Consider the following 24104-nt stretch of genomic DNA (forward strand, 5'->3'; position numbering starts at 1 on the left):
AGGAAGGGTACCCAACCGTCGGGAAACAAGCGACGGCCGGCGAAGGAGGGCGGACGCCGGCATATGCATTAAGGCCCCCACACTACCCACTCACCGTCAAAAGGGTGAATGCCAACCATAATGAGATGACGGCCTGTCAAGAGATAGAGGCACGTCTACAAGAAGGAAAGCCGGCCTCAGTGGACACGAAACCTGCGGCGGCACAACAAGAGGAGGTCCCCATAGTGATACCGGTCAGAGTGATGATGGCCTGCCGGTCCAGAAAACCGAGATTAACGGCCGTGGGGATTCGTTGCGCTGACCATGCGACACCCTCTATCCGCTAAAGTTGGCAGTAACTTCGCCGACAAGCGGCGGTGGCTCGGTGGGTATATTTCGCTTAGGACTAAAGGCCACGGAGTTTGTATTTTTGTTATCATTACTCCTGCCGATCACAATTGGCGCGCCGTCTAAGGCATAAAATTCTTCGCCCACTTGAACACTGTAATCGTGAGTTCGAATCCCACTTAAGGCATGGATATTTGCGTTTATTCTTTGTTTGTTAGTGTTATGTAGTGACCTTGTGACGGACTGATCTCCCGTCCAAGGAGTCCCACCAACTGTCTAAGGTACAGTTGTCCCCGTGATTAACTAATTAAGCACTACGCCATGAAGGAGTATGGGGGAGTGGATGTATAGATCCACATTTTTTTGACCTCGGCACAAGTTGGAGGTGAGTGGTCAGCTTCACGCTCCTGCCGCTTTATCTCCGGTAAAGAACCCCCGGTACCCATTGGATAGGAGGTTGTGTGAACCCCAGAACCACTCTGGACGACTTGGGGAAGAGAAAATTCTTGACCCTACCTGGACATGAAATACCACCCCTCGGTCTTCCAGCCCGTAGCCAGTCGCCATACCGACTAAGCTAGGCCGGCTCATCATCGATTAAGATTAAGAAACTGAAGTGAAACGAAGCGTTTCACGGATGCCCTGTGCTCAAAGTGGGATCAACAGGCATAGGCAGGTAGGTAGGAAGATTACTACTATTATTTCTCTTATTATTATGTTATTTATTGATGTTTCAACTAAAGAAGTTATGTAGAAGCGAATGAGGTCTGGGTAAAGGAGGATCGCCGGTAACCGACTACCCCTAATATAATAAGTCTAGGATATTACTGCTGATCTAATATCCACGGCGATGACGATTATTCTGATTATTATTATCATCATCATCCACAATAATCTCTCATACTCATCCGAATTTTATATATTACTGCGTGTATCCAATTAGTTTCCAAGTAGGCTATATGAAATTTTCATTCTACGACTAATTTGTTAGTTGGAAGAGTTGCCACATTTCGTGGTTCAAAGTACGGATGCTAGTGTATACACATCTTCACAAAATTGTGCATTGAGTGTGGAATTAATGCTGTACCTAGTTACTGAACAAATTTAGGTCGTTCGCTTCAATTCTTCATATTGGTACACTTGCTGGAAGCCCGAGGGGTGGTATTTCATGTCCCGGTAGGGTCAATAATTTTCTCTTCTCCACGTTGTCCAGACTGGTTCTGGGGTTCACCCAACCTCCAATCCAATGGGCACCGGGGGTTCTTTACCGGAGGTAAAGCGGCAGGGGCGTGAAGCTGACCACTCACCTTCAACTTGTGCCGAGGTCAAGAAAACATGGATCTATACATCCACTCCCCCATACGCCTACATGGCTAGCGCTTAATTAGTTAAGCAAAGGGACAACTGTACCTTAGGCGTATGCTACATAATTTGTATCTTGCCTTTCTTATTTCCCCGCAGAAGAGCGCTGGCCATTCCGACGGGATAGGCTGTTCTCCAGTTGGACGGCGGCATAAAACTTTAAAATATATCAGAATATCCTATTTCCAGATCTACATTTCCTCACGGTTCGTCATTACGTATCTTCTGCAGTTGAATAACGTAGTAAACGTACACCGTATTGGCTCACTTCACAGTTCTAGCAGAGTCAGAGGGGGCACGCGGTAGCGTAGTTGGTTTAGGCACTATGCTACAAGCCGGAAGGTCGCGGAATCGAATCCCGATTAAGTGGATTTTTTTCAATTTACCTAATCCTTTCATCCGCACTATGGCCCTGGAGTCGACTCTAACAGAAATTAGTACCAGGAATATTCTTGGGAGTAAAGGGCGGCAGGCGCGTAAGGCTGACAACCTTACCGCCATCTATGAGCCGATTGCCTAAAGGATGTGGGCACCTCAACTTCTCACAACCCTATTGGCCTCCACGGCCTGTTAACAGGGATACCTTTACTTTACTTTTTACCAGAGTNGCGTATGCTACATAATTTGTATCTTGCCTTTCTTATTTCCCCGCAGAAGAGCGCTGGCCATTCCGACGGGATAGGCTGTTCTCCAGTTGGACGGCGGCATAAAACTTTAAAATATATCAGAATATCCTATTTCCAGATCTACATTTCCTCACGGTTCGTCATTACGTATCTTCTGCAGTTGAATAACGTAGTAAACGTACACCGTATTGGCTCACTTCACAGTTCTAGCAGAGTCAGAGGGGGCACGCGGTAGCATAGTTGGTTTAGGCACTATGCTACAAGCCGGAAGGTCGCGGAATCGAATCCCGATTAAGTGGATTTTTTTCAATTTACCTAATCCTTTCATCCGCACTATGGCCCTGGAGTCGACTCTAACAGAAATTAGTACCAGGAATATTCTTGGAATATTCTTGGGAGTAAAGGGCGGCAGGCGCGTAAGGCTGACAACCTTACCGCCATCTATGAGCCGATTGCCTAAAAAATGTGGGCACCTCAACTTCTCACAACCCTATGGGCCTCCACGGCCTGTTACAGGGATAGCTTTACTTTACTTTTTACCAGAGTCAGAGGGGAGCGCTTGTTGAATATAACAGATGGTTACCAGGCATGGTGAAGTATATTTCATGACTTAAGCAATGGTGTAATAAAGGAAGGTAATACACAATACCATCATTGACATCATCATCATCATCATCATCATCATCATCATCATCATCTAACAATCAAGTAGTTAATTCACTTGTTGACCTCTTCCAGCCTCATTTGTTCAGTAATTTCTTTAAAACCTTCCTCGGTTCTTGATCCATGCGGTTTTTTAAATTTTAATAATGTTGGAAGCCTGTTGTTTTGCAACTTGTCGACATGTTGAATCCAGCTGGTTCTATACTTCAAAATGTTTTCTTTAGTTATCTTAGTATGCATTTTTTTACAGCCCATCCAAATGCATTTCTGATGTTTTTTCACACAAATTTCATTTCAGCAGCTGTACAGGACAATGGGCATATTATTTTGGTTTTATGTTGTTTTGCAACTTGTCGACATGTTGAATCCAGCTGGTTCTATACTTCAAAATGTTTTCTTTAGTTATCTTAGTATGCATTTTTTTACAGCCCATCCAAATGCATTTCTGATGTTTTTTCACACAAATTTCATTTCAGCAGCTGTACAGGACAATGGGCATATTATTTTGGTTTACCCAGGAACAAAGTGAAAGTTTTTGAAATGAATGTTATTAAACGATCAATAATTTCATCCCACGAAATCATAAGTTTCACGTAGATTAAGAATAAACTACCGTTAAAGACGACTGAACCACAATGTCGTTGTTTATTTAATAATTTGTCGCGTGTCCTGCTTCAATGCGTTCTGATGCTGCAGAGTTGATAACAAAGGTTCTCTTAACAATATTTAAGATATTTAACCGGTCAGACAATCGCATTGTTACAGACAGGAAGTTGGAGAATAGCAAAGATCTGGGCACCGTAAGCCTGTGGCTCCCGCAGAGCTCTTGGTAAGAGACTGTGAAACCAGGCTCTTTCATCAACTCGATGTTCTGAATTGCAACTAATGTCATTAGCGGGAGATGGAGATCACGAATCATTGAGGTCGATGATCTGGATCAAAATCTGAGAAGAATGCTTGTTGAAGAGTGGACTGGAATATCTGCAGAGCAACTGAGAACCCGACGCTCACAATGGACAGTCGCCTATTGCAATGAGTGACATGTAAAAGAGGATCATTTTTCCGAGGAAACACTGATTTTATACATCAGGGTCAGTTGTTAAATATATTACCGTTGTGAAATGTCGATATATGAAGGAACAACAATTTGTTGAACTGTTCTATAAATATCTACTATAGTTGCACAGTATACACAGACGAACTTGAAGAACTGAAGATCGTTGGCTGAAGACTGGTAATATGTTAACAACAGTTAACACTGCAACACCTTGAACATTGTACTGAAACGCAACTCTGAACTGGAACTCCAAACTTCCAAAGTCAAAGTCACATGGCGACTGACGATCAGTCAGTCAGTACGTNGTCGTTGGCTGAAGACTGGTAATATGATAACAACAGTTAACACTGCAACACCTTGAACATTGTACTGAAACGAAACTCTGAACTGGAACTCCAAACTTCCAAAGTCAAAGTCAAAGTCACATGGCGACTGACGATCAGTCAGTCAGTACGTCTTAGTGTCGAGCCTCATTTGGGGATCATGACCAGATATTTGACAGTTACGATCTTGCTTTTGTGGGGCGCCCTCTCTAACGAGAGGACGCGTCTGTCATTTGTACATGCTGCCGGCCCTTGCCAGCGCAGTCTCTCTCGGGTCCCAGTCCCTTGGGATCCGCGACCATATATTATATCTAAAATTTGAGACTTCCCTTTTCGTCGCCTCCTGCGACTCTTATTATTTAACCTTCAGTCCTGTCCGTATTGTTGTAGGCTTTGCCTAGCACTGGCTGCTTACTCAGTCGTTGCTAAGCATCGACTGGTTCCTAGCTTGTGATTGGCTAGCACTCGATCCACTGTGAGTGCTTCACACAGTCACATATTGTTGTAGTCCTTACCTAGCAACGGCTGTTTACTCGCAGTTGCTAAGAAATTGTATCCGAGCTGTCACTGTAACGTTTGCTTGAATGTGGGTTCCCACCTGTCTGCTTCAAGATTGAGGTGTATATTGCCCTTTCGTAGTTCTGTGTTGTATATAGAAGTAAGCCAGACAGTGAAATTGACACGACTGATCTGATTTCGTGTTTAACTATTGTGTAGATATCTTAGGATTGCTCAGAAATGAGTGAGCAGATCATTGCATCGGCGCGGGCGTGGGTATTGGTTTATGACGATGTGAACAAAAAATGGATTCCAAGTGGCACCTCTTCAGAATTGTCCAAAGTTTTCATCTGTCAATATCAAATGAACAACACCTTTAGAGTAGTCGGGCGCAAACTACAGGATCACGAGGTGGTGATTGACTGTGCTATCCCGAAAGGACTGAAGTACAACCAATCAACAGCCACATTTCATCAATGGCGTGATAACAAGCAGGTGTATGGACTAAACTTCAGCACTAAGGAGGATGCCGACTCCTTCGGTCGTGCCATGCTCTATGCTTTGGATAGGCTGAGCAATAACATCTCACGATCAGAGGGACACCCTCCCATGACACCTGTTACTGAACCTATATATCAACAGCCCATGAATAATAGACAGTGTGAAGAAGATACGGGATACCGGACTATGACAGGGGATTTCGCAATCAACCAGGAGCGTAGAATGTCCCAGCAGCAACAGCCACAACAGCAGCAAATTTTAGGAAGCCCAGGAAGCCCATCACCAAGAGCTCCAGCACCTCCTGTCCCACTGCGTCACTATCTCATCATTTCAGCTCCCCCTACCCCACAGCCTCAACCAATGGCCCTGGCTCCCCCCACATCATCACACCAAAGAGGTGTGCCACCTCCTGCCCCACCATGTCTTCAGTGTCTTTGGACTTCTTCCCAGACCCCTGCACCGCACATGTCTCGGTTATCTAGTTCTGATGGGCAGGAGCAGACATCATCATTGGCAGCTCAACACCAGGTTGCCAAACTCGGCGGATCGAACAGGCAAGTCGAAGAGAACAGTGGCTGCAGCACAAGCAGTAGTGGAAGCAGTGGTAACTATGACACCAGAAGACGTGGTGGACTGGCAGGCATGTCAAGTGTGATGGTGGAAATGGCAAAGACTCTGGCAACACGTAGAAAGGCTGTGGAGCAGAAAGAGCAGATTGATGCAAAACGGGAGGGAGATATGGGGCAAGACAAAAAGTCTTGGGGGGATAAAACTAGCAAAAAGGATGGCAAGTTTGGTGCCAGTGATGGAGGAGGTAATGGATCTGGCTCGAAGACCCCAAAGCCACCCCGGAAATGGTTTGGCTTTGCTATCAAGGAGCAGGTGCCAAAACAGAATAGTCTGCCACATGATACGACATGTGTTACAGACCTGGACTCACTCAAACAAGAGATTCTGAAGGAGATGAGAAAGGAAATGGCTAAGTTGAAGCAGGACATCATTGATGCTGTGAGGATGGAGTTTGCCAGAAGATAATCCTTAACATGCTGAGCTCCTATGATGGAAATAATTGCTCTCTGTCATTTGACATGGATTTAATGAATGGATCGCTTCAGCTGTTTAATGATGCAGGAAGAACCAGCATTCCAATTGCACGTTATGTTTTGTTTTGTGTTGTATTAATTTAGCGTTCATGTTAGCAGAATGAAGGTGTAGATGATAAGAAGTTTAAAAATGTCTGGGAAGCCAGAAGAGTGTTCGTGTTCATTTTATGAATAGAACTAACACTGTTATAAGCGGCCTCCGTAGTCTAGAGGTAACGTTCCCACCTCACGAGTCGTGGTACGCGGGTTCAAATACCCGGCGGAGGTCGTCGAAATTTTAAGGGCGGAAAAATTCAGGGAACAAGTCCTCCGGGAGGGACTTTAAGCCGTAGGTCCCGTGTCGTAACTTTACGGCACGTAAAAGAACCTCATTTCCCCAAAGAGGATCACTTAGCCAAATTCCAGGACGTTTCCCGCCCAACAATAGTCTCTAAGGCCTCTGATAGATGGGGAAGCATTATAGACACCGCTAAGCAAGTGGCCGAACTCGCTTGTTCGGCGGGACTGATGTTACGCACCATTTATCGGTAGGGTATAAAGACTGGTAGAATATCATAGAGGGAAGCACAATAGATCAAACTGGTCGCGGTGCATGGGGAAACCCACCCTCTCTAAATAACTAATTAACTAACTAACACTGTTATATCTCCATTGTGTAATCATTTTGAAGTTAGTCAGAATTAGCTGGGATAATTTGTGATCTCATCATAAAACCTTATCACAACAGATGTGATACTACTGCAGAGAGGTGTGATGTGAACGTTGCAAGCAGTAATATTGTTGGTACTATGCTATCAGTCTTCACTTCTTCAAACCGAAGTTCGTCTGTGTATACTGTGTAACTAGAATAAATATTTATTGAACCGTTTAACAAGTTGTTGTCTCTTCATACATCGACATCCCACATTCAAGTAATGGTACCTGAGCTGTCACTGCAACGTTTGCTTGAATGTGGGCAGTTCCCACATCATATTATCATGGAGTCGATTTACAACTCTAGAAAACACACAAACACTATAGAGGAATTACCGTTATAGCTGAAATTAAAACATTTATATCGCAGACTCTCCAAAATTAAGACTGTCCTTGCCGAACGTTGAGTCCAGATGTTTCGAATACATATACATTGACTGAAATGCAAATAATTCATAGTTAACGCAGTCGTACTTCGAAACAATCAAGCTAATACTATCCTAGTTGGATATTAAATATAAATCTCGGAAATTAACATGACCTAGTTGAAAGCTGAAATCCAAATTTTGAAAACAATACAAAATGGACATTTCCTGAGGTTCCAAATCAAATGTCAGAAATCTCCTGAATTTATGTGAATGGATTGAATGTGATAAAAGCACTTTTAAGAGTGACTTTTAAGAGCAGATGGCACAGCGAATTAGCTTAGCGGTAACGCTCTTCACTTCTATTAGGGAGGTGCTCGGTTAGACTTTTCAAACGGGAGACCGACTAACCTGACTGGGGTATTTCGCGGTTTCCCTCAGCATCTCCAGCAAAATTCTTGTAAAATATCTCGATAAGTCCACGACCGTTCCTTCCCTAATTCTTTTCAAGACATCATCCATTTATTTTTCTACCCTTCGACACTATACAGCCAAGCCACTGACGGCGTCTTAAAATAAAGACAAATGCAACATTTGCGACTGTATCTTAGTATTCTTTGTCAGGATATGCAACATCTGCGACTGTCTGTCAGTATTCTTTCTTAGGAAATGCAACACCTGCAGGTGTTTCTCGGCATTGGTTGTTAGGAAATACATCTGCAGCGGTCTTTCGGTATTCTTTGTTAGGAAATGCAACATTTGCAGCTGTCTCTCGGCATTATTTGCTAGTAAATGCAACATCTGCAGCGGTCTCTCGGCTTTAGTCCTTAGGAAATACATCTGCAGCGGTCCCTCGGTATTCTTTGTTAGGAAATCCAACATCTGACATTGTCTCGCATGACAAATATAAGAAGTGCGCACAAAAATTTATAAGATAAACTTGAAAGAAAAGACCTATTGGAGGAAATATGTATTGAGGGGAGTATAATATTACAATTTACCCTAACTAAATATGGTGTGCAAATGTGGCTTGGACTGAATTGGCTAATGACACAGTCCAGCAGCAGGTTCTTCTGAACGCAGCAAAAAACCTTTGCGTTTACATAAAAAAGTCGACATTATATAGTCTGCTTTACTGATAAAGTCATTATATAAAATGAAAACAAATATAAAGACGAAGAATTTCTTGTATAGCAGAGCGCCAATTGGCTTGTTATCTGTTACTCTGCTCTACAGTGTTAATTCAATTAATTAGGCAATTAAAATATTCCAATCAATATTTGTAGAAGTGATAAAATAGTCTATATTCTGCGTTTCTTACGGAAATGAGACTTCGACGAGATATATTTTGAAAATAAGCCAAAATTATTTTTTAGAGCAGTGAATGTCTTGAAATATTCTGGCATATATCTTCTCTGTTTCGCTTAAAATTTAATAAAAATTTACGTGTTTGCGGTAGAGGAATGGCATGAAGGACTGAATATCACGCAAGTGGTTCTGAAAGCCTACCCTTGGATATCGAATGTGATAATACTAGTAGGCAACTTTCCGGCCAGCGTGACAGTAGCTTCTATTGGTTATGCGCATGACAGTGGAAATGGCAGGAAGGAACTTTCTGGCTTCTGTTTGATATGCGCATGACAGTGGAAATGGCAGGAGGGAACTTTCTGGCTTCTGTTTGATATGCGCGTGACAGTGGAAATGGCAGGAGGGAACTTTCTGGCTTCTGTTTGATATGCGCATGACAGTGGAAATGGCAGGAGGGAACTTTCTGGCTTCTGTTTGATATGCGCGTGACAGTGGAAATGGCAGGAGGGAACTTTCTGGCTTCTGTTTGATATGCGCATGACAGTGGAAATGGCAGGAGGGAACTTTCTGGCTTCTGTTTGATATGCGCGTGACAGTGGAAATGGCAGGAGGGAACTTTCTGGCTTCTGTTTGATATGCGCATGACAGTGGAAATGGCAGGAGGGAACTTTCTGGCTTCTGTTTGATATGCGCGTGACAGTGGAAATGGCAGGAGGGAACTTTCTGGCTTCTGTTTGATATGCGCATGACAGTGGAAATGGCAGGAGGGAACTTTCTGGCTTCTGTTTGATATGCGCGTGACAGTGGAAATGGCAGGAGGGAACTTTCTGGCTTCTGTTTGATATGCGCATGACAGTGGAAATGGCAGGAGGGAACTTTCTGGCTTCTGTTTGATATGCGCGTGACAGTGGAAATGGCAGGAGGGAACTTTCTGGCTTCTGTTTGATATGCGCATGACAGTGGAAATGGCAGGAGGGAACTTTCTGGCTTCTGTTTGATATGCGCGTGACAGTGGAAATGGCAGGAGGGAACTTTCTGGCTTCTGTTTGATATGCGCATGACAGTGGAAATGGCAGGAGGGAACTTTCTGGCTTCTGTTTGATATGCGCGTGACAGTGGAAATGGCAGGAGGGAACTTTCTGGCTTCTGTTTGATATGCGCATGACAGTGGAAATGGCAGGAGGGAACTTTCTGGCTTCTGTTTGATATGCGCGTGACAGTGGAAATGACAGGAGGGAACTTTCTGGCTTCTGTTTGATATGCGCGTGACAGTGGAACTGACAGGCAGCGTGCTTCCATTTGTCACACGGGCAGGGGGCAGCCATGAAGCAGCATGCTGTCATTACATGTTCAGCAAGCTCATTCCTGCCTTTGAATTTGGGAGATTCCCTACCGTCGCTTTGTTAAGTGATTACCCGGCTGTAACAGTTTCGGCATGAGACGCAGCGAGTTCGAAGCAGAGGTCATAAAGCCTAATTTCCTATTGTCAGATGTTTACTATTATGAGTCTGTTACTATAATTTTCATATCATTTCTATAAAGAATTGTTTGATTAATAAAGCTTTTGCCCATGTCAACTTTTTCCCGATACAATCTCAAATATTCACATCGTCTCTATATCTGTAGTTGATATATATACCAGTCTTTCTTAAATAGTGTGTAAAGAAGTAAGAAAAGTAAAGTTATCCCTGAAACAGGCCGTGGGGATCCACACGGTTGTGAGACGTCGAGGCTCCCACATTTTCTAGACAATCGGCTCAAAGATGGCGGTGAGGTTGTCAGCTTCATGCGCCGGCCGCCCTTTACACCCAGGAAAATTCCTGGTACTCATTTCTGTTAGAGACTGAGTAGACCCCAGGCCCATCGTGCGGCTGGAAATATTAGGTCAACTGAAAAATCCAATGACCTCATCGGGAATCGAACTCGCTACCTTCCGGCTTGTATCATAGTGACTCAACCAACTACGCTACCACGTGCCCCTAAATGATATGTAGGTATGTTCAAAGTCTACCCTTGCATCAAATATCACACGCCCAGGTCCAGTGGTTCAATAGTTATCTCATATTAGCAACAGATCTTTTGCCAAAAAAAGTTTTCGAAAGGCCACCATGTTGCCTATATTCATTTTACAATATATATGGTATGCAGTATGTAGTGCGGCAAGTCTGCTGAAAGTCTCAGCAGAGATGGCCGTTGAGAGGCGATAGCACCGTAAAACATTTTTCCACGACTACCAGGTCACGTGACCACGACCGCATTTGCATGCAACAAAGGAACACGTCACGTTCGCGTCTGCGGTGACGTCACGCGACAATAGGAGAGCTGCGGGAAGCAGTGTTGCCAAGCGGTACGGCTCCAGGTTGACAATGCCGATACAATGGAACACGTAATTCGTCACCCACTTCAACAGAGGAAGAGTGCTGTTGGGTCCGTGCATTGGCTACATCTGGAGAATCGAGAGGCAACCCCATCTTCCCGTCAGACAGGACTAGGACCGCCGATTTCGGTTGAAAAAAAAATCTCTGATCGTGAGTCTAAAGCGTTCTGACGCCAAGACGAAATGACGGGCAGTAAACCGCCAGTCTTAAAGTAACTTTGACTTCGGCTTTGACGAGTTCGTCCGAGTCTGAGTCGAGAGTCTAGAGAGAGTCTGCAGTCAGACAGAACAGTCCGAGTCAGGTGCTGTTATCAGACAGTCGCCCTGGTGGAAGCGTGAGAAGTAAAGGAGCCCCCATTGCTGTAAGTTGTTGCGTAGCAACAGCTAGCGAGGACTTGAAGCCGTGGAACACGGAAGATGAGGGAGCTACCGCGTTGGAAGCCGTTACAAGACAACCGGCGAAGACATAGCACACTGTGAGAACTTAGTGCGTGTTGTGGTGAATTGCAGTGTGTGTGAATTAGCAATAGCGCTATAGTTACGATCTCCGAGTGTTCAATAAATCCGATTATAAATCCAAAATCCGTCTATAGTCACTTGTGGCAATATCTATTTCAGCACTCTGACTGAACTGGCGCTGCTGTCGTTTCTACGTCACAAGTACACGAGTATGCCTTATTGTTGTTGTTAGTAAGAAATTAAAAATTACGATGCCGAGGTGTCTTTCAATGGAATAAGCTTTATACCAAGTTTCTTGAAAATCTCATCTAATTCAAACGATTGAGGGGGAACAGAGAAGCACTCTATGGTGATCTCACAAACATATTCTCTTTCCTTAAGACCGGAATGTAGACCAAGAACTAGCTATAAAACTGCATGGCCTGTGTTTGTACACTTGCTTCTATTGGCCAGCGGGCCTTTTTGAATGGATATGTGTTGTATATATATATCTGAGCACAAGATATTGATGAGTACAAGTGGAACTAGGTGAGAAGTAACTGGAAGATGAACCCTATCGGAGCCAACTGGAACTAATTCATACCCTAGCAACCCATTTCGTTGAAACTAATTTTATTATTTTGATCTATGCCTGTAGTTCCGAAGAACTTTGTACCCTTCGGCTTTTCTATTTGAAGACTTACGTAATGCATGTGTGGTCACCGTACTACAGTCCCCGTCCATTCCATTCTTCTTGATTTAGTTTGGTGATGAATAGAAATTATGAATCTGCTAATTGTGTAATTTTCCCCATCTTTCTGTTACTTCCTCTCCTGTCCGTCTAAACCAGTGCTGTCCAACGTTCTTACGTACTCGGGTACAATTCACTGATGCCTATGGAGGTGCGGGCGCCGCCACACTACTACTACTACTACTACTAGTACTTCTACTTCTACTACAACTACTACTAATAATAATAATATACTCAGACGTTCAAAAATGTCTCTTGTCTTACAATTTGAATTAATATTAAAAATCGGCTCAATTATATGAGGTTACGGAGGTCGCCAGAAAAATATACCACGGGCGCCGCGTTGGACAGAGCTGGTCTAAACCATCTTCTCAGGACTTCGTTCCCAAACGCTTTCTAACCTACCGCATTTTTGGATGGATGTGTGGAGCACAAAATTGTACCGGGACGCGTTTACTCCCAGCACTTCGTTTCTCCCTACCAATTCTCATTCCACCAACTTCTCCATATTCGTTAATCATCTTATCACCGATGCTATAAATTCTCGATACTGACAGGATCGCTAAATAACAAAATGAAAGGAAATGAAAAGAAAAGGAAATGAAATATTTGATGGGTCGTTTTTACTTCATGGATGATAAGTTAATTCCACACCAGATAGAGCTTGTGATATGTCAACAGCTATTACTGGAGCACTCCTCGAAATCAAAATATTTGTACAATTATTAACACCTGCTGATCTTTGGTTTCGCTTATAGGACGTTACACATTTCTTCTGGGTTATGGCTTCTACCGGTTCACATCTTACAATAAAAAAGAAGACGGCAGTATGAGTCTTCCACTTCGTGAAAATCTCAAATCTGACAGGCAGGCTTAAAACATGGGATAAAGATATACTTGGCCTTCACAATGCTCGGGTCGAACCCCATGAATGTTTGGCAAAAGCGGGCAGCATCAAATAAATGTCAGTTTCTCAGTAACTTATTTTACAAACTTAAAAATATTAACCCCAATTAGCATTGTCCTTTTTGAGTAGACAGTAGTCGTTCAACTAGTCAGGAAAACCTACTCTCTTTTAGAACCCCACAACGTTTATTACATTTCACAGAACCTCAAAACTGATTCACAATTGGAGAAATTTATCTGAGAAAGAAATGTGAAAATAGGCACAACACCGGCTCAGTGGTCAGGATGGGCTCTGCCTAACGGAAGCAGCTGAGCACGTTCCTGTTCAACCTTGCAACCGAGGTTGGAAACAGATCCAGTTTCCGAGATATTGTGTTAGATGGACAAAGTCAAGAAACTCACTTGTACCGAGTGTAAAGCAACCGTCAGGATCCTTCAGAACTGACTGGTTATGCAGTTAATTCACATTGAGTCTCGACCTATTTTAGGCAGTGGAAAAGTTGAAAGTATTCTATAATATAAGTACACAGTCGAGGGAATGACGCTCTTTAGAAAAGTATCACATTTCACTGCAAAGCCGAAGAGAAAGTCCCGTGCCATCATTTGCTGATAGAAGTTTGTGTCAACAAAACATCAGGATGAATTTACATATCGAAACTCTCAGTGTTCACGATGTAACAATGATGCACTTCTTTGTGAACATAAATATCAGTAACTACCAGAAAAGATCAACAGAGCGCGACATACGAATTATTAATTGCAGCTTCCATGTGGAAGTGAAGCTTGGTTGAAATGTTAAGTCTCTGTGCCGCTCCTTAAAAATGTTCGGGCCATTTGTTATGATGGACTGAACTTTCACAAAATCTAGTGAAAGTCAGTTATCGGAAATGAGAACTTAAAAAATTTTTGGGATTGAACTATATAAGACAAAATTAAAAATTGAAAGACAGGAAATAAATGAATCTTTTATTTTATGAATTGATAAGTTCGTCCAAAAAATATTTAAAATTTCAGTTCATACCTCACAGAAAACAAACTGCATCTCCACTAAGGGGCCGGTTGGCTAACGTTGCATAGGGAAAGGAGTGACGCTTTTTCTCAGAATGAAGAGAAACACACGAATGCACTCTGTGAGTACAAAGCAGATTACTACCTTGAAAATATATGATAAGAATAATTTAAATTAGCGGTATATAGTCTACACATACAGTTTCCTTACCATCTACAAGTATATTACTTCAATTTCTTGACTTTCTGCTTAAACAAACACACTAATAAATTTATTCTAATTCGCTGTTTACAATTTATGCTCCTATTTCAGAACCTGCCACATGCACCTAAAACTCAGCCACAAACATAATCTGCTCTCCTAATGGAGAGCGAAGTTGATATAATTTTAAATGTTATAATTTTGTAAATAGGTTTTGTTGCGCTATGAAATATCTAATTAATTTTAACCGTTACATTTTTAAGTTGTTATGAAAAGGGATGTAATCTGTACCAAGGAAATTAAGCTGATTTCAGAAAAATTAATCTCACTTAAGAGAAATACGGTGGTGAAGGTAAAGAAAATTATCTCAGTTTCACCAAAGGCGTACACATTTAACACATAGACTACAGCGGCCTTCTTTTGCCTCCTTGATGACCGAAAGAAGTGTGACAGGATTGCTGTGACAACACGTGAGGTACTGCCTATGGGCAAACCACAAGACAACAAGTGACATCATCATCAGTGGAACCGACGAGACATCGAGAAACAAAACAAAGAAAGAAACCCTAATGCTTGCCAGAATGCTCTAAAAGCACAGTTCATACAACTTCCTGCTGGAATGCCTACAGTTACTCTTTACTCGCTTCTTTATGGCCATATATATTTACATTTCGTTTAGAGAGTTATAAAATACAATTATATATATTGCCACTTGTGTGAGTACCTATAGACGGGGTTTGGATTGGTAATTGAATTTATTGAATACTTACATATTTTAATTACAAGTAACTATAGCGCTATCGTCAATTCACACTCTCAGCAGTTCATTACAGTAGGTACTAAGTCTTCTCAGTCTGCTGTGTCTTCGCCAGTCGTTGTCTGGTAACATCTTCCAACGATGTAGATCCTTCAACTTCGGTGGTCAGGTCCTTACTTACCGCCGAATCTCTCACAACTAACTAAAGTCTGGACTCGCCCTGCTTACATCACCTCGGCACGGACCGCCCAGAAAACACCTCTCCCAGCAGCTCTTATATTGTTGCATCACGTAGCTATCGTAGGGACCGTGTAGAGAACATCGCTTTCCAGTTAGTCCACTGGTGACTGTTTTTTTTCTTTTTCTTTTTTAAATTCGATTAGTGGGGGGGGGGTTCAACGGGGTGTACTCGGCACGGCGGCCACTGATTGGCCTATTGTAGTCTGCCGAAGGTGATTATGATGATGGAGAATTTGGTGGAATGAAGATTGGCAGGGAAGTACTCGGAGACAACCTGCCCAAGCGCCACTTTGTCCACCACAAATCCCACTTGACCAGACCCGGGATCGAACCCGGGCCGCCGCGGTGGGAAACCAGAGACTAACCGCTTGATCTATGGCTCGACCTTCTGGTCTACTATCTTGGTGATGTGTCTTCTGCTTGGAGCTCAACTGTCCTTGGTCGCTTGTCGGATAAGAACTCTTCTGTTCTGAGGTCAAATACAAACTCTTCCCTGCTAACTTCTAACTCTGCTGGTCTGAGGCTGAGCCTCATTTAAGACCGACGGTCAGTCGGCCAGTCTGTCTTGGCATAAAGCACCCATCTGTGGCTTGCGACCAGATCTTTATTACTGTTTCAGAGTTGCGGTCTTGTTTTATTGTGGGCGCCCTCTCTGACGAGAGGACGGGTACATCGTTTGTATATGCTGCTGGTTCTTTCCAGCGCAGTCTTTCTCGGGTCCGTGACCCTTGGTACTCGACACCATATATTACTGTCTCAAATCTGAGACTTCCTTTTCGTCACCTCCTACGACTCGCAGGGTCACGGTGGAGGTATTCGAAACCGCCTCCACACGGGCTTCCTCCGCTGGTCTCAAGTCAAAGTCAGAGTCACATTGCGACTGAGGGCCAGTCAGTCAGTAAGTCCTGGTGTCGAGCCCCATCTGGGGCTCATGACCAGATATTAATTATTACCGATTGACAGTTACGGCCTTATTTTTGTGGGACGCCCTCTCTGACGAGAGGACGTGTCTGTCTTTGGCATATGCTGCTGGTCCTTGCCAGCGCGGTCTTTCTCGGGTCCGAATCCCTAGGGACTAGCGACCATATTTTGCTCTCTCAAATCTGAGACTTCCTTTTTCGGCGCCTCCTAAGACACACAGGGTCACGGTGGAGGTATTCGACTCCGCCTCCACGCAGGGGCTGCTGGTCTCTGGTCGACGTTGGACTCTTATAACTTGCACTCGGACTCAATAAGGAATATTTTGTCGAAGGGTTGTTTCCGACCGCTGCTACGCAACGAACTCGGGAATACGTGTCTGCTCAACAATTCGTGTGTAACGGTGGAAAATCCACTGTTAGATTGCTAGCCGTTGTATAGCAATGGATGTGTTCCGGTTCCTAACCGCCATTACGGGAACGTTGGTCGTTGCCTAGGAAATCAACCTTGATCTCCTAATCCATTTCTGCTTTCTCGTGGCACGCCACAATATATTTGCACACATCACGGAATTCTCCAGTAGAGTAGAGAATTACAAAATCATTGCAGACACTGTTTTAAGTTCTTCTACAAATTATATCTACACGTTTTACAAATTTTCTACGCCTACTATTTTTTTATTGCTAGTGGGGTGGGACTAAGTCCCTTGTACTGCGGCCACTTCTGGCCTATTGTACCAGCCCCAGATGATAGGTGAGGGTGATTGTGGAGCAATTGGTGGAATGAAGATTGGCAGGGGAAACCGAAGTACTCGGAGGAAACCTGCCCCAGCTCCACTTTGCCCACCACAAATCCCACTTGACCAGACCTGGGATCGAACTCGGGCCGCCGCGGTGGGAAGCCAGCGACTAACCGTTTTTGCTATAGCGCGGCCTCTTCTACGTCTACTAACTCCATATACTACATGTTTAAATTACTTAATTTTTATGAAAACGATATTCTCCCTGCGGATGAACGAGTACCTCTAGCTTCCTGATATAACCGTTGAGGCCAAGTGTGGACGCGATTAAATTTGTGAATTGTAATACGTATATATATAGGAGAGAGAGAGAGAGATAGGAAGAGAATTGTACTGAAGCAAATGATGGTTCTGAACTGTGGTACCTACCTACTTTACGCCAACTACCTAGGATACGTGTGGTAAAAAGTGATGCCTCGACTCGATAAAATAAACATGAAAATTAGGCTTCATTACTGGCTAAAGTAAAGTAGAAAATGAACTCTGTACCCCTAAAATACACATAAATCATAAATTGAATTACTTCAATAGTCAGTGATAAAGGACATTTTGAACGTCTGTTTTAACCGGTTCAAGTATTTCTCATACGACATGTAGCCTATATAGTTCGAAATGGTAGATGGTTCAATGTAGATATCACAGTAAAGTAAAGTAAAGGTATCCCTGTAACAGGCCGTGGAGACCCATAGGGTTGTGAGACGTTGAGGGTCCCCACATTATCTAGACAATTGGATAAAAGATGGAGGTAAGATTGTCAGCCTTACGCGCCGGCCGCGCTTGACTCCCCAGGAAAATTATTTTATTAATTCCTGGTACTCATTTCTGTTAGAGGCTGAGTTGACCCCAGGGCTATAGTGCGGCTGGAAGGATTAGGTCAATTAAATAAAATTCAGTGCCCTCATCGGCACTTGAACCGGCGACCTTCCGGCTTGTACCTCAACCAACTACACTACTGCGTTCCCCCTCAATCATTTATTCTGTTTGTATTTTATGAGCGTAAAATTCAGCATATACTCTATTTTAAACTTTTACTCAGTGATTGACCTTAGAAACAAATCATTTACTGTAGTAGTTGAGCCGGTTTCACTTCATTGCCCCCTGAACTGAACATGCTCCAATTTATTAAGCCGTAACATCTTGACAGCATGAGTACCACTCCATCACAACCTCCGCGGACTGTAGCAATGTTAATCGACAAACATTCTGGACACCAATTTGAGAAGATTCTGGCTACAGATCACTTCATTCCAACTAGCCAATCATCAGGCTTTGCCGGTTACCGCTCTAGGCTATGACGGCATTTACAAACCTCTCCTATGTTATATCGTGTGCCGTGGTAACATGTTTTCTGGTGTTAAATTCAATATTCTTGCAATATGAGAAGGCTACCGCAGCAACTGATACGGCCGCGTAATGGAGAAACAAAACTGTTTTATTTTATTTACATCTTTACACTCCGTAATTGGTCGCCGCAGGAAAGTGGCTCCTCTTTCTGTAGGTATAAATATGTTTTTTTTATTCAGTACTAAACTGGGTACCTAACACGACTCTATAGCAAGAATGCAGATGATCTAGGCCTATGATGTGCGTAAATGAAGGAAAAGTCGCATTGATAGAACAGATGTCTATTAACGGCAAACATTTCTAATTTCGTTGGTTCATGAACGCTTATTTCAATGATTTAGAGATCTTAGCACAAAAATATGCAGTAACGTAAAATGATTATGTTGACCAAACGAAGTTATAATCAGACTAATTCATATTGTGATCATCTATGTTATGGTATAGTGATGTAGTCTGACAATAGGACATTCCGAAAAATCATATAACCTCTGGTTTACACTGAACAAGTACCAACAGTTTGAAATGATTTCCTGCTTCCATCTTCATGGTAAGTTGGCAGCATTGTGCTCGAAACGTTGGCAGTTACCGACCAGAATAAGAAAATCGTGTAATAAGTCAAGAAATAATAGGCATTATCTTCGCTGCGAGAACGTCAGAGTTTATATACGAAGACTTCATAAGCAGTTCCGACCTGCCCTGCCAGTTGCGCGGGAGTTGAATGGCCAGATTTAAATTAATTGTTTAGGCTGAGATTTTTGTGGTTTTCCTCAAAATTTCCAAATGAACATCAGGACAATAGGCTATGAACCCATTGTTGAGAATCCTTTCCTATTACCCAATTGAAAATTCCTCCATTTTATGATTAATTAATTAGTTTATTCATTTATTTGTAAGTGGTTTTATAATTTATTCGGCTGCACTGATTATTCGCAATTGTTTAAACACACCGAACAATTCTAGTCTAAAATTAAAGTTGAAAATAAAATTCAATCTAAGCTTGAAATAAAAGCCATAAGTCCGCGAAGGAACGACTGATTCATAAGAGATTGGAAATGGCTCATCTGAAAGGTCTAGAATGATGATGACCATATATGTTTTTATGCCATTTCCATAAAGTGCACGAAGGCACGCATGATGTGGTTGGTCATGTCCGTCTATTGTGTCTTTCCGTCCCTGTGTTCGATCTCCGAAATTACTCTGGGAATTCAGATGAAATCTGGTAGGCTCTGTTTGGAACCTGGAGTAAAATTTCTTCACGAAATTAATTTTTCTTCCGAAACGATCTGATATAATCCCTACTTGACGTGAGCTCAAAAGGAACTTCATGATATACTGCCGAAGGAATGATTCATCGTGCAGAAAGATGTTACATAACATGAAATACATGTTCGTATTGTTGTCTTCTGGATTATAATACGTACCGTGTAGTTGATAGGTCGGTACTGATGTTTCGGATGATATATTGCTTTCAACTTCAAGGTAGAAATTTTACTCAGAAGACCAAAATATGAATATCTAGCACATTGGAAAGATATAGTATATGGAAGGCCCTGAGGTCGCCAAACTTTATTTGATGTATTTTCGATTGCCTGAATATCTACCAAAACAAAAATAATTTTCGATTAGTTTGTATCTGTAAAATTTGAAAAGTAAATACTAAAGACACTGAGGCATGCGATATCGCAGAAATCTCTTTTGAAAAGAAATATGTGTTCTTCTGGATTCAGTATATTTTCCCATTCATAATATATTATTTTTCTCTGAAAACATTCTTCTGAGAGAAATTAGTGAAACCATGGAAATTATCGGAAAGGATAGAATGAATCAAAAGATCTCCAAAATGTAGAGCAGCCACCTTATTTGTAGCTAAATTGGTGCCCTCATATTTTTGCTTGAGCTTTACCTCACAGAGGAGTTGCTGCAACGAACACTCAAAAGTTACTCTGTGTTTAAATCTTCCGATTAAAGTTTTCCGGTTTTTGCGACTCACATAGTCTATTTTACATGTTCATGCAAACAAACAAACTCCGTAGCTTGAGTCCTCAAGCGAACTATACCGACCGCGGATAGAGGGTGTCACGTGGTCAGCGCAACGAATTCCCACGGCCGTTAATTTCGGGTTTCAAGACCGGAGCAGCTATTTCCTCGAAATAGTTCCTCAGTTATCCTCACGAGACTGAGTGGACCCCGCTCCAGACCAACTACTTCTCAGAAAATCTGGTAGCGCCTGGAATCGAACCCGGACCTCTGGATCTGTAGCCAAAAGCTCTGACCACTAGACCACAGTGGCGGTCACGTGTTCATGCAGTACTCCTATTAATAAGCGCGCAAAACATGGTCCCGTGAAGCTGTTCTTCAGCTTATAAAGATACATCGTCTGCCAAGTTTATGTAATTTTCGAATGAGATATCCTGGGCGGGTTTAATACGACGGTATTAAAATTCATCCTACAGGTGCCATATTGAATCATACCTGTGACTCACTACAGGCTCACCATTTCTGACTGAGGTCTTGCGCGCTTTCCTTACTATTCAGATATACACGTAACTTCATCCACTCACATTTTCAGGTGATGTGTCTACTAAACATGCAGTGATCTACTGAGACGCTTTTAAGGACTGACAGAATGAAAGGTACAATTTTCTAGGATGTGACACCACCAGACTACACGTGTCACATCCCAGAAGACAACATTCTTCGTAGTCGTCATTGAGAGGACCTCAGATCCAATCAGATTGCCGCATATTTTAACAATATAGTATTAAACAAAATCTAAGCATTTCTGACGGTTGTGTATTACAAAGAACATGACAGATATTTCACACAGTGTTCATCGACTTTCATTTTCAATCACAACGATTTGGAAACTGACTGACACCATTATCTGACATAAATGTAGGATAAAATTGTTCCTGTGCTTATCAAATTAAGCAATACGCCATAAAGAAGTATGGGGGAGTGGATATATAGACCCATGTTTTCTTGACCTCAACACTGGTTGGAAGTGAGTGATCAGCTTCACGCCCCGTCTGCTTTCCCCTAGAAGGAGCCCCCAATGCCCACTGGATATGAGGATGGTGGGTCCCTGAGCCAGTTTGGACGACGTAGAGAAGTGAAAATTCTTGGCCCTACCGGGGCTCGAACTCCGACCCCTCGTTCGCCAAGGGATGGAATATTCCTACTAAGTTTCTTCCGTCGTGAAGAGCTCGTCTCGATAGCCCGACCAGACTGGCTTTTAACCACTTTCAGGGCTGCCATTGGTATCAGTTTTTGCCCTAAAACCCTTCAGTATTTACATCAAAACTTGTACTGAGCGTAGAAAACAGATTGGAAATAATAGGCTGAAAGCTCTATAAAGAGGAGCAACTGTATATTAACCCTTATAAATTAAGTATATCGCACGTAATCTTCATAATACTATGCACAATATCTCTAGGAGCATATCTGTTTCATAACGGCTCTTTTCTGTTTTATTCATTGCAGTCGGGGTGCACAGCGCTGCAAAGGGCGGCAGCTGAGGGACATCTGGAGGTGGTCAAGCAGCTCATCAAACATGGGGCCGACGTCAATCGTCAGGACAATGTGGTAAGTAATTACCACGCCCACCTTTCGGGCTTACAACCAGGCTCTTGTTAAAAAGCGTGTCGCATCTCACAGAAATTACGGTATAAATTTTGAACGAAAATTAATTTAACATCATGGGATGTTTTCAATTGAGATAGGAATAATAAAAAAAGGTTCGATCTCTCTGCTTCCACCATATTACTCGTATAATGAGGTCAACTCTATTACTGAGCCTTACTCTGAATCAGACAAAATATTCGTTAAAGCAGGTTACACAAAACCTATGGTCACTGGCTACATACAGTAACTGTGTCGCGTATTTTTCTTTGTTCATGGTGGGTTACTAAGGCTTTAAAATGCTGTTTAATGAACAGCAGTCTGTACTTTTACGAAGGCCACGGAGCCCACAATGCCTAATGAATATTACTACATCTTTTCCTGATGAACTCGACTACCATGCGCGCGACAATGAAAGGTTCGACTCGAGAGGACATCATACTGTCTCTGCAGCAAAGATTTGTTTGTGCTGCGTGGGTAGGGCAGCGACAGGCTGACACCCACCCGCTGCCTCCAAGCTGCTGAGACAGGGTAATATCCTCGTTTTGAGTAAGCAACTTCTTTGAACTTTCTCCATACTCCCAGAAATATTGCCAGTCGGCAGGGAATTTCTTCTCGGCAGACATTCTGACAAGATCTGAAATACATGGTCAGGTATCTAGCATCAAAATTCATTCTTCAAATTGCTGGACCCATCTTTCAGCATTAAATATTTGATCTTTCCGAACTGTTAACCTGTCAGCGACGATAGTTTATATTCTAAATAGAAACAGAAAAATATTTTATTGAATTCCTAAATCTCGACGAGCCTAGCCACTGCACGTAAACGACCATGAGGAACCCAGTGCTCACCGACTGGTTCTAGTGGGATAGCAGGGCCTATTGTTTATCTTTGAAGACGGCGAGACTTATTACTCCGGTCGTCTTGTTAATAGGGCTCTTGCATGTGTAAACCTTCAGAAACTTAATAATCACCTACGTCATAAAACAAGCGTAAGGACTTTAATTAGCACGATTTATTTCTATGGGTGAGTAAAAAAGGTAAAGTTGTCCTTTTGCTTAACTAATTAAGCACTACGCCATGAAAGCATATGAGGAGTGGATGTATAGATCCATATTTTCTTGACCTCGGCACTAGTTGAAGGTGAATGGTCAGCTTCACACCCCTGCCGCTTTACTCCCGGGGAAAGAGCCCCCGGTACCCATTTGATAGGAGGTTGGGGGACCCCAGAACCGGTCTGGAAGACATGTAGAAAAAAGAATCTTGACACTACCGGCACTCGAACTCCGAGCCTTCGGTCGTCCAGCTAGTAGCCAGTCGCTGTACCGACTACGCTATCCCGGCTCTTTCTATGGGTGGGTGCCTTGTTAAATAACAAGCCAGAATATATTAGTTTCCGGATCGACTTTCTGTACTACTAAGTCTGAACTAATTATCGTAATGTTCCTCAAACCCGTCCCTCGAACACTGGGATGAGAAAACTTCTCTTTATAGACTAAAAAACAAGCAACATATTCTCATATAAGGTAAAAGGACGTTATCCCTGTGCTTAATTTAGCACGACGCCATGCAAAACATATGGGGAGTGGAGGTACAGCTCCACACATCTTAATCTCGGTACTAATGAAAAGGAATATTGAAGTTCAACACCCGGTGAAGCGGTCCCCGATTACCACTGGATGACTGGAATGGGGGGTGGCCATAGATCTGATGGTGGCAAAGAAAAATGTCTGCTCATGTCGAAGATCCAACCACAGTATTCCAGCCCGTAGCTACGTCACAGGGCTATTGAGGATCTCTTACCTCTCATTCTTACTATTCAGCAACTGGATTCTCGTCTACAGCTTTCATTACTGGAGTCAACTAATTTCAAACAGATATGTATTATAGACCTACTGTTCTAGGTGAAGTTAATA

The 24104-nt window shown here is 42.8% G+C and overlaps 1 protein-coding gene across 4 annotated transcripts in view; it reads left to right on the forward strand.

Moving 5' to 3' along the window:
• LOC111867780 overlaps nucleotides 1–24104 on the forward strand; it is a 202846-nt gene that overhangs the window by 124026 nt on the left and 54716 nt on the right. For all 4 annotated transcript variants that reach the window (XM_023857926.2, XM_033752799.1, XM_023857927.2 and 1 more), the window contains exon 4: nucleotides 22050–22151. In XM_023857926.2, the coding sequence (XP_023713694.1) occupies nucleotides 22050–22151 (102 nt within the window). The remainder of the gene's footprint in view (nucleotides 1–22049; nucleotides 22152–24104) is intronic.

Source organism: Cryptotermes secundus, unplaced genomic scaffold (assembly GCF_002891405.2).
Source record: "Cryptotermes secundus unplaced genomic scaffold, Csec_1.0 scaffold116, whole genome shotgun sequence".
In the NCBI taxonomy this organism is placed as follows: Eukaryota; Metazoa; Arthropoda; class Insecta; order Blattodea; family Kalotermitidae; genus Cryptotermes; species Cryptotermes secundus.